Raw genomic sequence first — 12,889 nt, forward strand, 5'->3', positions numbered from 1 at the left:
AGCAGCTTTCTTAACGGGGAAGAATTGTCCATATCATAATCGGACGTCCAAATCCTCTGCCTCTGATATATTGACTGTATACTTATCGACGCGATGAGGAGGAAAATTATACCAAGCAAATAGTGTGAAGAATGACGCCGAAGGTGAGAAGTAGGCCATCAGGGAGAAAGACACCCAAGTTTTCCAAGAAATAAAAAGTGAGAAGGAGGCCGCCGAGGAGAAGGACAGCCACGGTTTCCAGGAAATGGAAGTCGAGAAGGAGGTCGACGGAGAGAAGGGCAGCCAAAGTGACAATGATATAGAAGGTGTGATGGAGGCCGCCACGGAGAAGAAATGCGAAGGTGAGAAGGATATAGAAGGTGGGAATGACACTACCGGGGAGAAGAACGATAAAAGTGACAAAGACGTAGAAGCTGACGAGGACGCTGCCGGAGAGAAGGACAACAAAGATAATGATGTCGACGATGTAAAGGATGCCGAGACTGCGAAGGACACCAACAATAACACGAAGCATGCCAAAGAAGAGAAGAACACCGTCGCTGTCAAGGGTGACAATAATGAATCCGCTGTTGAAGATGCTACCCATGATGAAGCGAGGGAGGAAGAAAAGGAGAACAAGGATAATGCGCACGAGTCTGACAATCCAATCACCGCCGATGTTGAAAAAAATGTATAAAGTACTGCAAACAAACATCAACAGTTACACAATTACCTCTGAGATCTTGCGTTTGTAATTCCTAAGTTTATCTGTAATTGCAAAATGTCATTATATAATAACATATAACACCTGTGAAATAGCCAAAGATTCCGGATGTATTACACAGCAAAACATATCTCATACACAGTAAAGTAAAAATATACACAGTAAGATGTATTTTACACACAACAAATTTAAAACATACACAGGAAATAAGGTTCTACACACACAAATTGGAGAAATAACACAGGTAAAGAAAATGTCATAAAAGTCGTGCTTTTGAACATGTGAAACCAAAATCAAATGTCATACACTATCGTGAGGTTTACCATGGTCAGTCCGGTATGACTGCATTACATGATTGCCGGTCATTCCCAACCTCATGGCACCGGCTATAATGTAATTCATGAACATCGAAAGCTTGTGACTCTATTTGCTTCCTTCTAGGACGTTCCGGCCGTTTCTTTGATATTGGTGGCAGAAGTCATAGTTGACAATTGTCATCCGATGGTATGTCACTGTCAAGAATAGGGGATATTGGATTTGTATACGCCCGAGGATACCATTCCACTGTGAAGTAATCATCAACATAAGAATGGACATTTGTGTCTATTTGCATGATCACTACACATGCATGCTTGCACGATAGGCCATGTAGTTCCCATCTTCCACATGAACAACTATGAGATTGGAGGCTGAACGCGTTGTTGTTGTTGTCATTGACTTCATACGTGTCATCAGTAGAACGACCAACTCTAAGGAAGCGGCTTTCATCAACGCTTTGCTCAACCTTTTTTCGTATTTCTGGATAAAGGTGTGTATCCCAGTTGTTGCATTGTTCACGTCTTTTGGCTAACATATTCATAAGTTTAAACCTGCAAAATGATAGTTGCATAAGAAATTCATTTATATACACAGAAATATTTATTTATACACATTATTATTAATAGCATACACAGGAAACTAAATGTGTACACACGATTGTTGTATAATACACAGGAAGTTTTATGTATACACATTAATATTAATAGTATACACAGGAAAATAAATCTATACACACGATACCTGCATAATACACATAAATGCTAATATATTGCACGGAAAAACATAAAAATATCCGGTAGGTGACTAACCTGATTGAGTCAACCATGCTTATTACTGGTAGATGTTGTGCCTCTTTAATCCAGGCATTGAAGCACTCTGCCACGTTGGAATACATCTCGCACCATCGTATTCCTTTAAATAAAAAGTTCGACCAATGATCAACGTCGGACTTATTCATCAACCAAGCGAGTACATCGACTGATAAACATGCAAGTTCACGACTGCATCATCAAACTCTTTCAAAGTGTATGCATACGCAATTTTCATGATTACTACCCAGCATTGCATTCGCAAAGCTTTACCGATGCTAGAGTTGGTCTTCATGAAGTTCGCCTCTAAATGTCGTAGGTAATAACCATGTGGCGATGAGGGGAAGACTCGCGTGACGGCATTGACCAAGCCCTTAGATCGATCTGATATGAATGTTATAATTTCATCATAGGTATCTTGACTGTATAAGGCCTCCCCAAGAATAGCAAAAAACCAAGTACAGTTCACATCAGTTTCATTATCGACGATAGTAAATGCTACATGGAATAGACCTTTATTGCCATCTTTGGCTGTAGCACTTAGCAGAATCCTGCCATACTTGGCTAGCAAATAGGTTCCATCAATAAAACATAATGGCCTGCACACATGCTTGAACCCCAATAAACAAGCCCCGAATGAAAAAAAAAACCCACGCTTAAACCGCTCGCCGTCATTTTCAATAGCTACAACGCTACTGGAATTTGTCGCGAATACTTTATCTGCGTACCATAGAAGCAAGTCATAGCTACTAACCTCACTACCATAGATCACTAACCTCGCAACCTCTTTCCCCATCCAAGCGTGCTTACATGGAAGACAAACACCGTGGATACGCAATATATCTTTCTGTATGTCAACAGCTCTGTATAATGGTGTTTCTTTTAATTTTTGTATGACACGTTCAGAAACCCACTTTTTGCTTGCTTCCGGATGGGCTGTCGTACCAATTCCTCCATCACAAATGTGAGTTGCTTGCATTGTCTTCAGTTGGAACGGGCCATGAATTCCCTCTTTAGAAGCATGCACTCGCCATTGGCATTCCTAAGCCACGCACTTTACAGTCACCCGAAGTTTGTCATTTTTTATAAATGTAAAGTCAAAATTTTTCCTTATAGCTATACTTCGCAGGCAATCTTTAAAGTGGTCTGCATTCTCAAATCATTGGCCTACTTGTATAGTGGAACCATCATGTGTATCGGTATACCCAGCAATACTGCACGCCCAGAAGAATTATGTTGGGAGAGAAAACTTTTGCCATTGGGGTGGACGCTGTCTAACACTGACTCTCTGTGGTAAAAAAATACACACAATCAAAAAGTCTACACAGGAAACATAGATTATACATAGGAAAAAAATATTATACATAGGAAACACATGTTATACACAAGAAATCAGAATAAGATACAGGAATCTGGTATTATAAACAGGAAACAGTTTTAATACAATAAGATATATTAATACACATGATATATTAACAAAGGAACACATAAACGATAAGTAACCAGCAAAATCAGTGATTGTAGTATTGCAATGGGATCAAGGAGGCTGACTTTCCATCTACAGAGACACTCACATCCTCGATGATGATGTTTACGACAAATTTATTGAAACTATGGTCTATATGACACATACGTTGAAAATCAGCATCAGGCTCAATTGGGCAAAGCGTTTTGTATGCGTTAGACGTTACGAACTTCACTTTCACTTGAGAAATATCTACAAGCCCAGCGAGCACATATCTCACTCATGACTGACTCCCATGAACTTAAAATGGTGAATTGAAGCACACATCCTTCACCTTTGTATCGTGCCACGGCGGAAAATGGTTTCCATTGTTACTGCACATGCATGGAATTGCAAAAATGACAAAAGTGATTAAGCTTCGTATATTACAAATGCAAAAGCGTGCTTAATTGGACTCAACAATAAGAAGAATAACAAGAAGAAGAAGAATAAAAACAAGAACAAGAACAAGAAGAAGGAGAAGAAGGTCAAGAAGACAAGATGAAGAAGACGAAGGTTACGAAGATGAAGAAAATGATGTAAAAGAAGGAGAACAACATGAATGAGATGAAGAAGAAGAACAACAAGAAGTGGAAGAAGAAGATGCCGAAGAAGAAAGAAGAACAACAACAACAAACAAAAAAACAGCAGCAATAGCAGCTTACGTATAAATATCTTCACTTAAACCTGCTAACTAAATAAGGTGGCGAGACGAAGTTGAAGCTTCGGCAACCGGACCAAGATAAACAAGCACAAGTTCAAAACTAGTGGCAACGTTAAGAAGGAGTGAAATATCATCTTTTATCTGACAATGAAGCTTCATTGGAATATTTGCCCTTACTTTTACATTAAATGTGATGTGACTTGGAGGAAAACATTTTTGTTTTTTTTTTCATCTCACATGGTTACATGGGCATTTGAGTCATTGTACCTCCACTTAACTGACGGAACTAATAGCAAGGGCTGAAGAGAACATGGCTAAAAAAAGGAGGGATGTAGTGGGAAACAAATTTGTTAGAGGGACTGCAGTGGAAGTTTGAAAGTTTCCAAGGGACTTTTAGGTAATTTTCCCTTATTTTTATTTATTATTACTATTTTCATTAATACCCTAAAAAATGATAATTATGTATTGATACATTCATTAAAAAATATATCTAAATATAAAATTTAAAAACAAAAATATTTAAAGATCTATTTTTGGCTAAACATATTATTTATTATTAATACTCAACATCAATTTTATTTAATATAATAATTTTATTGTTTTGATTTAATAATCATGTATTTTATTTAATATTGAATTATAATTCTTAATATTTAAATTATATATATATATATATATTCATTGAGCCCCTTGCCCCTAGATCACCTATGGTTTGCGGACTTTTTTTTTATTAATGAAATTATTCTTTGAGATTTGTTATCTTTGAAATCCTTGGGTAATCTAACTAAACAGGATTTTAGAGCCTTCTTGTAAAGAAGAGTAGTTTGTGAATATATTACTTTGAGCGCTAGTGGTGAAAATTTGTGTAAATGTGTCTAATCGTGTTGTGTCAAAATAAAAATATTACACCAAAATGCTAGACATAAACACGATGTTATGGAGTAGAAGATTTGCAAACACACTAGAACCGAGAAGAGATGAAAAAGAGAACAAGATCAAGAAGAAAGTAAGAACAAGAAGAGAAAGAGTTTAGTCATTCATTCATATTCCCTTTATCCTTCCCTGAACCATATGTTATAAAAGAATTCAACTAACAGATCAAATTACAGATGACACTAAGACCCAACTACTAACTATGATCCACCAGCCATGATTAGATCAGTAGCTGATTTACATCTATGGTCTGGATTATAACAAACTCATATGCCACCCACATACACTAATCCAACTGCCACGATTCATGACTTATCTGAGTCATCACACTCAATCCAACTTAGTTGTTATTAACTAATACAATACAAACACACCACATCATCAAATAATTCTAACAACATTAACAAACAACGAATTTTCAAACAGTTTCCTCCTTTTGCTTTTAAACTTTCATTGCTTCAAGCTGCTCTCATTTCCTGCATTTTTCTAGACCAAACCAAACTCCCTTTCAAGATTCTAAACATCTAAGCTCTCCACTCCTCAACTACTATAACCTTTAGCTTCATCTTATCTATAGAAATTCCTCAATTACAGAGAGCTCATATCACCACATATCATTACTCCCCCCTCCCCCCCCTTTCAAATTCCCTTGACCTCAAGGGAAACTCAGGAAATCTCAATTGTAATTCTTCAGCAAACTACTAGGTAGCATCAACAATAGAAGAATTCACTACACCAAAGTAGGCCTTTCGCGGCATTTTTATGGCAGCGTTTTATATAAACGCTGGCACTATATTACATTTTACGACATCCTTTGACTAAAACACCATGCAAATTGTTTCGCGGGCTAACAAAAAGTTTGGCACGAGAAATTATTTCTATTAGCGGCGTTTTTTTAATATAAACGCCGGTATGGTGTTTCATTGGACCGGCGTTTTGGGGGATAAAACACCGGGAAGTTTTAGGTTTCTCAGTAATTATAAATAATATATTTTATGTCATGGCATTTAATGTTAAACGCTAGGACTGTTTTATATCCTAAATACTTATAAGTATAATATATATTTCTCTCTCCTCTCTTTCTCTTTATGCCTAGGCAGCCAAGATGGCCTGACCGGCTTTAATTTATTCATCGTTGTCCTCTAAAGCTTCAATGTGGAGCATTTAGATCATCTTCACTGTGGCAAAGAGACCTCCTAGAGTTTCATTGTGGCAGAATATTTAGATCGGCTTCGTTCATCGTCATCCTTGGCTTTCTATCATTTGTTGTGTTGCTCTCATTCTTCAAAATCTAGTGTTTATCTTTCACTAATTCATGGTAATCCCTTTCTAAATCTTGTTTTTCACCCATGTACCGCTCCTCATGGATGGTTTTCATGTGGAGGATGTAGATCGAGTTAGGGAGCTCACGGGTGCGGATCTCCTTGATAATCTCAAATTTCTAACTAGTGAGCTTAGGGTTTGGGTATTCAATTTTTGTTGGATGGTTTTGTGTTTGGTGTTTGATGAGATTTTTGGTATGATTTTTCTAGGGGGATCTTAGGAATAAGGAGGATCTTGAGAAGGCTTTCTCAAAGAATAAGTAAGTTTATTTGGTTTTGATGTTCATTGATGTATAATTATTTTGGGAGATCTGGATGTCATTGTTGTTTGTTTATGATTGTTCTATTGTATTTTATTTTTTGATTGTTTGAGTTGGTTTTTATGCTTGTGGTCTTTGGGTACTAGTTTATGATTTAAGATGTTTACAATTTTTTCTGAATGTTTGTGAGGTGCTTTGCTTCTTTCGTTCTTTTAATATGGATGGCAAGTCATGAATAGGAATAGAGGAAGGATGAAGTTTAATCTACCTTTATTTTGTTTTGTTTTAATTCATTCTTGAGTTTTGGGGTTTTAGGGTTTTTTGCGAGACTTACTTCTATTCAATTAATTCACAGGCAAGATTATTTTTATTTTTATTTACTTCTATTTAGGATGCTACACATAAGTAGATTGATATACGAGACTAATTTATTCAAGAATTTAAACCTTGTACATCTCATATTTTTACCTTTTTCCTTCTGTGAAATGCCTTAATTTGTTTGCTTTTTAATGATTTTACAACGTGTTTAGTTTAAATATGTATATTAGTGATGTACAGATTCAGTCCATCTTAGTTCTATTCAATATGAAGTTTGTTCCTTTGGTGATGATGGTATAATTTTTTTAATGATAGTTATTAACAGCAAGTGAATAATTTAATTTAATTTAAAATCTTATATCTCTAAATAGTTTTAAATTAAAATTAGCTTTAAATTATATATGTATTGTATGCCCTATACAATACCTATATAATTTAAAGCAGGGAAGGGATTTCTTGTATGAAAATCAATATTTAGTCATTGCTTCTCATGAAATATAATTTGTAGTATCCAATTATTAATTTTTATATATTAAGCAGAAACGAATAAGAGTTCAATGCATAAGTCAAGGTTGAGCCAAGAATATGAAAATGGAGTGGAAGAATTTCTCAAATTTGCATTCTATAACTCAGGTAAAGATGGTATGATTGTATGCCCTTGCGCAAAGTGCGTGAATATTCATTGGTGAACCAGTGAAGTAGTGCTTGAACATTTAATATGTGATAGAATTCTACAAGGATATACTTGTTAGTTTTTCCATGGAGAACATGTTCCATCAAACACTTCTAATACAACAACCACTTTCAGAAATGCTTCAATTTTAAATTCTCATAATGTAACTTCTCAAGTTAGGGAAGATGGAATGGAAGATTTGTTAAGGGATGCTTTTAACATGCATCGAGCTTATCAAGGGAATTTGGATGAGCAAACTAGTCCAAGGTTTTATTTTTTTCTTTTTTTATTTTGATAAGAGAATAAATTATTTTATAATTTTTAGACATTTTCATTTTACAAGTTGGGTATGGAACTTCTAGGGTGGTAGATGACGAATAACCTTCAGAGGAAGCTGCAAAGTTTTATAAGTTACTCACAGAAATAAATGAAAAACTTTATGCGGTATCAAAACATTCTAGATTGTACTTTTACATTCGGCTTTTTCATCTGAAATACATGTGTGGGATGACCCGAAAAGGGCTGGATCTGTTGATTGAATTTCTTAAAGAATTCTTTCCCTCAGCTTCCATTCCTAGAAGTAGTCATGAGTCTAAGAAAGTTATCAAGGATTTGGGTCTTGGGTATGAAAAAATTCATAGTTGCCCTAATGATTGCATGCTATATTGGGAGGATAATGAACATGAACAATCTTTTCATATGTGTGGGTGTTCTCGCTGGGTGTCGAATGATCCCAAACAATCTCTGGCTGATGATGATGGTGATATCGTTCACAAGAGACCTACAAATGTTTTATGGTATTTTCCTTTAATACCACGACTGCAGAGGATTTCCATGTCTTCTAAGACTTTAGTTGATATGGTTTGGCATGCTACTGGTCGAACAAATGATGGCCATTTGAGACACCCTACCGATGCTGAGGCATGGAAATCATTTGATGCAAGATATCCAGATTTTGCTGCTGAACCCCAAAATGTTAGGCTTAGGCTTTCTTAAGATGGATTTAACTCATTCAAGATTTTAAGTACATCTTATAGTACTTGGCCAGTAGTGTTGATTCCCTATAATTTGCCACCATGGATTAGGATGAAGCAACCTTCTTTCATCTTATCAATGGTTATTCCAAGGCAATAAAGGTTATGGAAATGATATCGACATCTACTTGCAACCTCTTATTAAAGAGTTAAAGCAATTGTGGGTTGGTGTTCAGATATTTGATGTATCAGGGAGAAGGAATTTATAGTTAAGAGCCATTTTATTATTGACTATTAAAGATTTTCTTGCTTATACAAATTTATCAGGTTGGAGCACCAAAGGAAAATTTGCATGTCCTTGTTGTGCGGCAAAAACTTCTTCAATTGGTTATCTAATGGGAAAAAGTTTTGTTTCATGGCACATCGACGGTGGTTAGAACCTGATCATCTGTAGCAATCACACAATCACCTGTTTGGTGGCACAGTTGCAATGCGTGGAGCTTCTTTGTCTATTTCTGGAACAGATATTTTGTTAATGTTAAAATATGTTCCATTTACATATGGAAAGGGGATAAAAGATAATTTGAAGAAATCCAGATCTTCTTCTGGATCAAAGAAAAGGTGACATCAAATGTCCAATGTTGATGTGGGCAATGATGAGGATGAGGTAGAGGAAGATGAAACACATGAGGTAATTCTATGGAAAAGTGAGCCATTTTCTTTAATTTACCTTATTGGGAGCATAATATTTTGTGCCACAACCTTGACATCATTCACATTGAGAAAAGTGTTTGTGAAAATATTGTTGGAACAACTCTTAATGTGGATGGGAAATCAAAAGATAATTTAAAAGCAAACTAGATTTGATGTAATTGGGCATTCAGTGAGAGCATCATCCTGAATATCTCTCCAATGGAAATATAAGACTACCACTGGCATCCTTTTCCATGTCAAAAGTAGAAAAAGATCTTTTTTTCATGTACTGAGAAATATAAAAGTTCTAGATGCATACTCTTCAAATATTTCCAAAACTGTGAATGAGAAAGAACAAAAACTACAATCTTTAAAATCTCATGACTATCATATATTACTACATGATTTGCCTCAAATTACTTTGCGCTCATCCATGTCAAATTTCAGAACTTGAAAATATGTTCAAAATCCTTTGTGGGAGAGTGCTTAAGGTGGAAGACCTCGACAAGCTCCAACATCGAGCAGCAATAGCCTTATGTCACCTAGAAAAGATTCTACCACCTTCATTCTTCACTATAATGGTGCACTTGGTTATATATCTTCCATTGGAGGCCAAGCTTGGCGGTCCTTTTTATTATCAATTGATGTATCCAGTCGAACAGTATTAGTTTCCTCATGGAATAATTTTTATGATAACTAATCAACCAAAATTTGTGGGGTTATTAATTTCAACTATTTATTATATGTTTTGTTCAAGTTAAAAAATTATGTTCGAAATAAGAGATTTCAAGAAGGGTTTATTGTAGAAGGATATTTGGCAATAGAATGTGTAACCTTTTGTTCTAGATATTTGGTTGATATTGAAACAGTATTTGATAAACCTGAGAGAAACCTATGACAAGTGCATGATGAGTTAATTGCAAATTGTTATTTATTCAAAAGTGGTGGAGAACCAATAGGTAAAATTGAAGTGGTGGAGTTGGATCATAAATCATGGGCACAAGCACATCGTTATGTGCTATTACACCATGAAGCTATTCAACCATTCCAAAAGTAAGCCAAACATTTAGATTTCATATTTGGTGAGACATAAGTTGTTCACATGTATTATCATTGCTTGCAATGAGTATAAAAATATATTGAAAGATCATATGCGTGCTCGACATTCAAATGCTCGAGATGTTGATAGGAAAATTACCAAAACTTTTCATGAATGGTTGGGAGAAACTGTAAGCCATGGGAAAACCTTTTAACCAGATCAATTATCCATTAATGTGAATATATATACACATTCACAGACATATATTTAATTAGATACATGTAATTTGAACAGGTTTCTCATGGAAATGATGTGGTTGAAGAAGTTAAATTTCTTGCACAAGGTCCAAACAGGATTATAAAAAGATATAATGGACTCATCACTAATGGATTTTGATTTCATACAAAATCTCATGAAAGATGTAGGAAAACACAAAATTCTGGAGTTCTTGTTACTTCTTCAACAATGAACTATGCTAGTGTACGGGATGTTAATCCATTAGAAGGAAATATTGACTATTATGGGATATTAAATGATATAATTGAGTTGGATTATTTCAACAAGTTCAAGGTTGTGCTATTTCGATGTGATTGGGCTGATGTGAATAGTAATAGGGGAATCAAGAATAATAAATACGGGTTCACAATGGTAAATTTTCTCGCATAATTCACACGGGAGAACACATTCTAGATGAACCATATGTAATTTCATCACAAATAAAGCAATTTTTTTATTCGAAGATCCGAAAGAAGCAGGTTGGTTGGTTGTGATACGCAATCAACCGAGGGAGATGTATGACATGGGTGATGAAAGTACAAATATTGTACCTATAGCCAAATGTTTTCCATCCACTAGTGATAGTATTCTGAGTGCAAATGACATTTATGACTTTTGACACTTAGCAATTCCGTAAGTCATAAGTGTCAAAAGTCATAAATGTCATTATCCACAATTTCAATCTGGCTACTACTCCTCTCCATCAACCTATTTTCCCATAGTTGTTATCTATTATATTGCTTCCTAATGATAATCAGGTTTAAGCAGTGAAAGTCAAGCTTCTTTAGAATGATATATATTGTGTGAATACCAATGCTTGCAACATCCTGCTGACAATTAATGTTGAACACTTTTCTTTTTATTGTTTCAATAGCTATGCAAGTTTATGTTAGTGGAAGTTTCACAACTAGACTTGCATAACAATACCAAAGTGTTATTGAATTTTGAGAAACTAGTTTCAGTTTGATTAAAACCATGTTTGTTTTTGGTCTTCTGACATAGTGAATCATGGCTGAACTTCATGAGGTTCCGCTGAAAGCTTTTACACTCCATAATAAAGTTGTTCTTGTTATTGGAATCATACTTGTTTAAGTTGCTGCTGGTGTTCTTGCATTGCTCTCACCTGTTCCTATGTCCATCAATGGTTGATATTGAGGTGAAAAATCATGCAGCTTTAAATGATACATTCCCTCCTTGATCTTGAGTGCAAGTATGTGACCTAGTTAGCAGGACCAGAATGATATCCAGATGAAACACTTTATGATACTTTTTCCATTATGCAGAAATACCTGTTTAATGGAATAATTCAAGTAGGCCCTATTACAATTCTTCCGAAGATTCTTGCCTCTTCTAAAACAAAATCGAAGTCAATAAGCTTCGATTTTCAGTTATCAAGAGGAATTTCTCAAGTATGTCGTATGTTTGCTTTGTCTTATTAAGTTTGCTGATCACAAAATCTTCTTTATAAGTTTGTTTTTATTTGAATTATTTACCTTTCTCCGCTAGAGCTTGGTTAGTGGTCTCACCGAACAAAAATTTTCATAAATTTTGTTGTCTTAATTATAAATACTCCAAACCTATAAATCTGCAATATATTAACCATCCCCAAAAGCATCTGCTTTGGAGATATGTTCTAAGTACAAGGATCCTAAAAAGTTAAAAGGTTAACAGAAGATATTTCTGAATACTTGTTGTATTTTACTTTATAAAATTATTACAGTTTTTCAATTTTGGCCTTGTGGCAATCTCTATTCATGTTCATGGTTGGCATGACATTAATATTTCTGTTTTGTAGGTTAATGAAGGCAAGTATGATGCTACTATATAAATATTCAATCAGGTTGAGCTTTATCTTTTTCTTCTTTTTTCATCTTATGCATGTCTTTTTGGTTCTCGATGTATGATAGATGGCATAATTGTGTTAAATATATCTAGATATTGAGGGAGAATCCTAGATCACCAGAGGCATTAATTGGAAGAGGAACATCATATGCCTTCCAAAGGGAACTTGAGCTAGCTATTGCTGACTTTACTAAGGTGCACACTTTGACTTGTAAGAACAAGCTTCATGTTATCAGTTAGAGCATATTATGTATAATTGAGCATATTATGTATAATACTGAGCACTATATCTTGACATTATTTGTGAGAGCAGCATTAATGCCACAAACTGCAGGAAAACATCATTTTATTACACAATCAAATGCTAACTTGATTGAAAATTTGGCATGTCATGAATCAATAATTAACATCATCCTTTGAATTATCTGTTACTTTTGTTGCTATATATTTAAGTAAATGTTTTAGAATTATAGTGTTAATCTAGAACTCATTTTATTTTTCCATGATTCACAAGCAACAGGGTGAACATCACTTTATGCCACAACCATTTGCTTTCTTGTT

The 12,889-nt window shown here is 35.0% G+C and overlaps 2 protein-coding genes across 2 annotated transcripts; one reads left to right on the top strand and one right to left on the bottom strand.

Moving 5' to 3' along the window:
* The first annotated feature begins 244 nt into the window (after positions 1 to 244).
* LOC120273200 (pheromone-processing carboxypeptidase KEX1-like) lies at positions 245 to 676 on the top strand. The gene has a single exon (XM_039279834.1). It carries the CDS (start codon positions 245 to 247, stop codon positions 674 to 676), a length of 432 nt encoding a protein of 143 aa, XP_039135768.1.
* Positions 677 to 1,978: 1,302 nt separating this feature from the next.
* On the bottom strand, positions 1,979 to 2,809 carry LOC120273201. The gene has a single exon (XM_039279835.1). It carries the CDS (start codon positions 2,807 to 2,809, stop codon positions 1,979 to 1,981), a length of 831 nt encoding a protein of 276 aa, XP_039135769.1.
* Positions 2,810 to 12,889: the final 10,080 nt, after the last annotated feature.

The sequence above is a fragment of the Dioscorea cayenensis genome, chromosome 12 (assembly GCF_009730915.1).
Source record: "Dioscorea cayenensis subsp. rotundata cultivar TDr96_F1 chromosome 12, TDr96_F1_v2_PseudoChromosome.rev07_lg8_w22 25.fasta, whole genome shotgun sequence".
Classification (NCBI taxonomy): domain Eukaryota; kingdom Viridiplantae; phylum Streptophyta; class Magnoliopsida; order Dioscoreales; family Dioscoreaceae; genus Dioscorea; species Dioscorea cayenensis.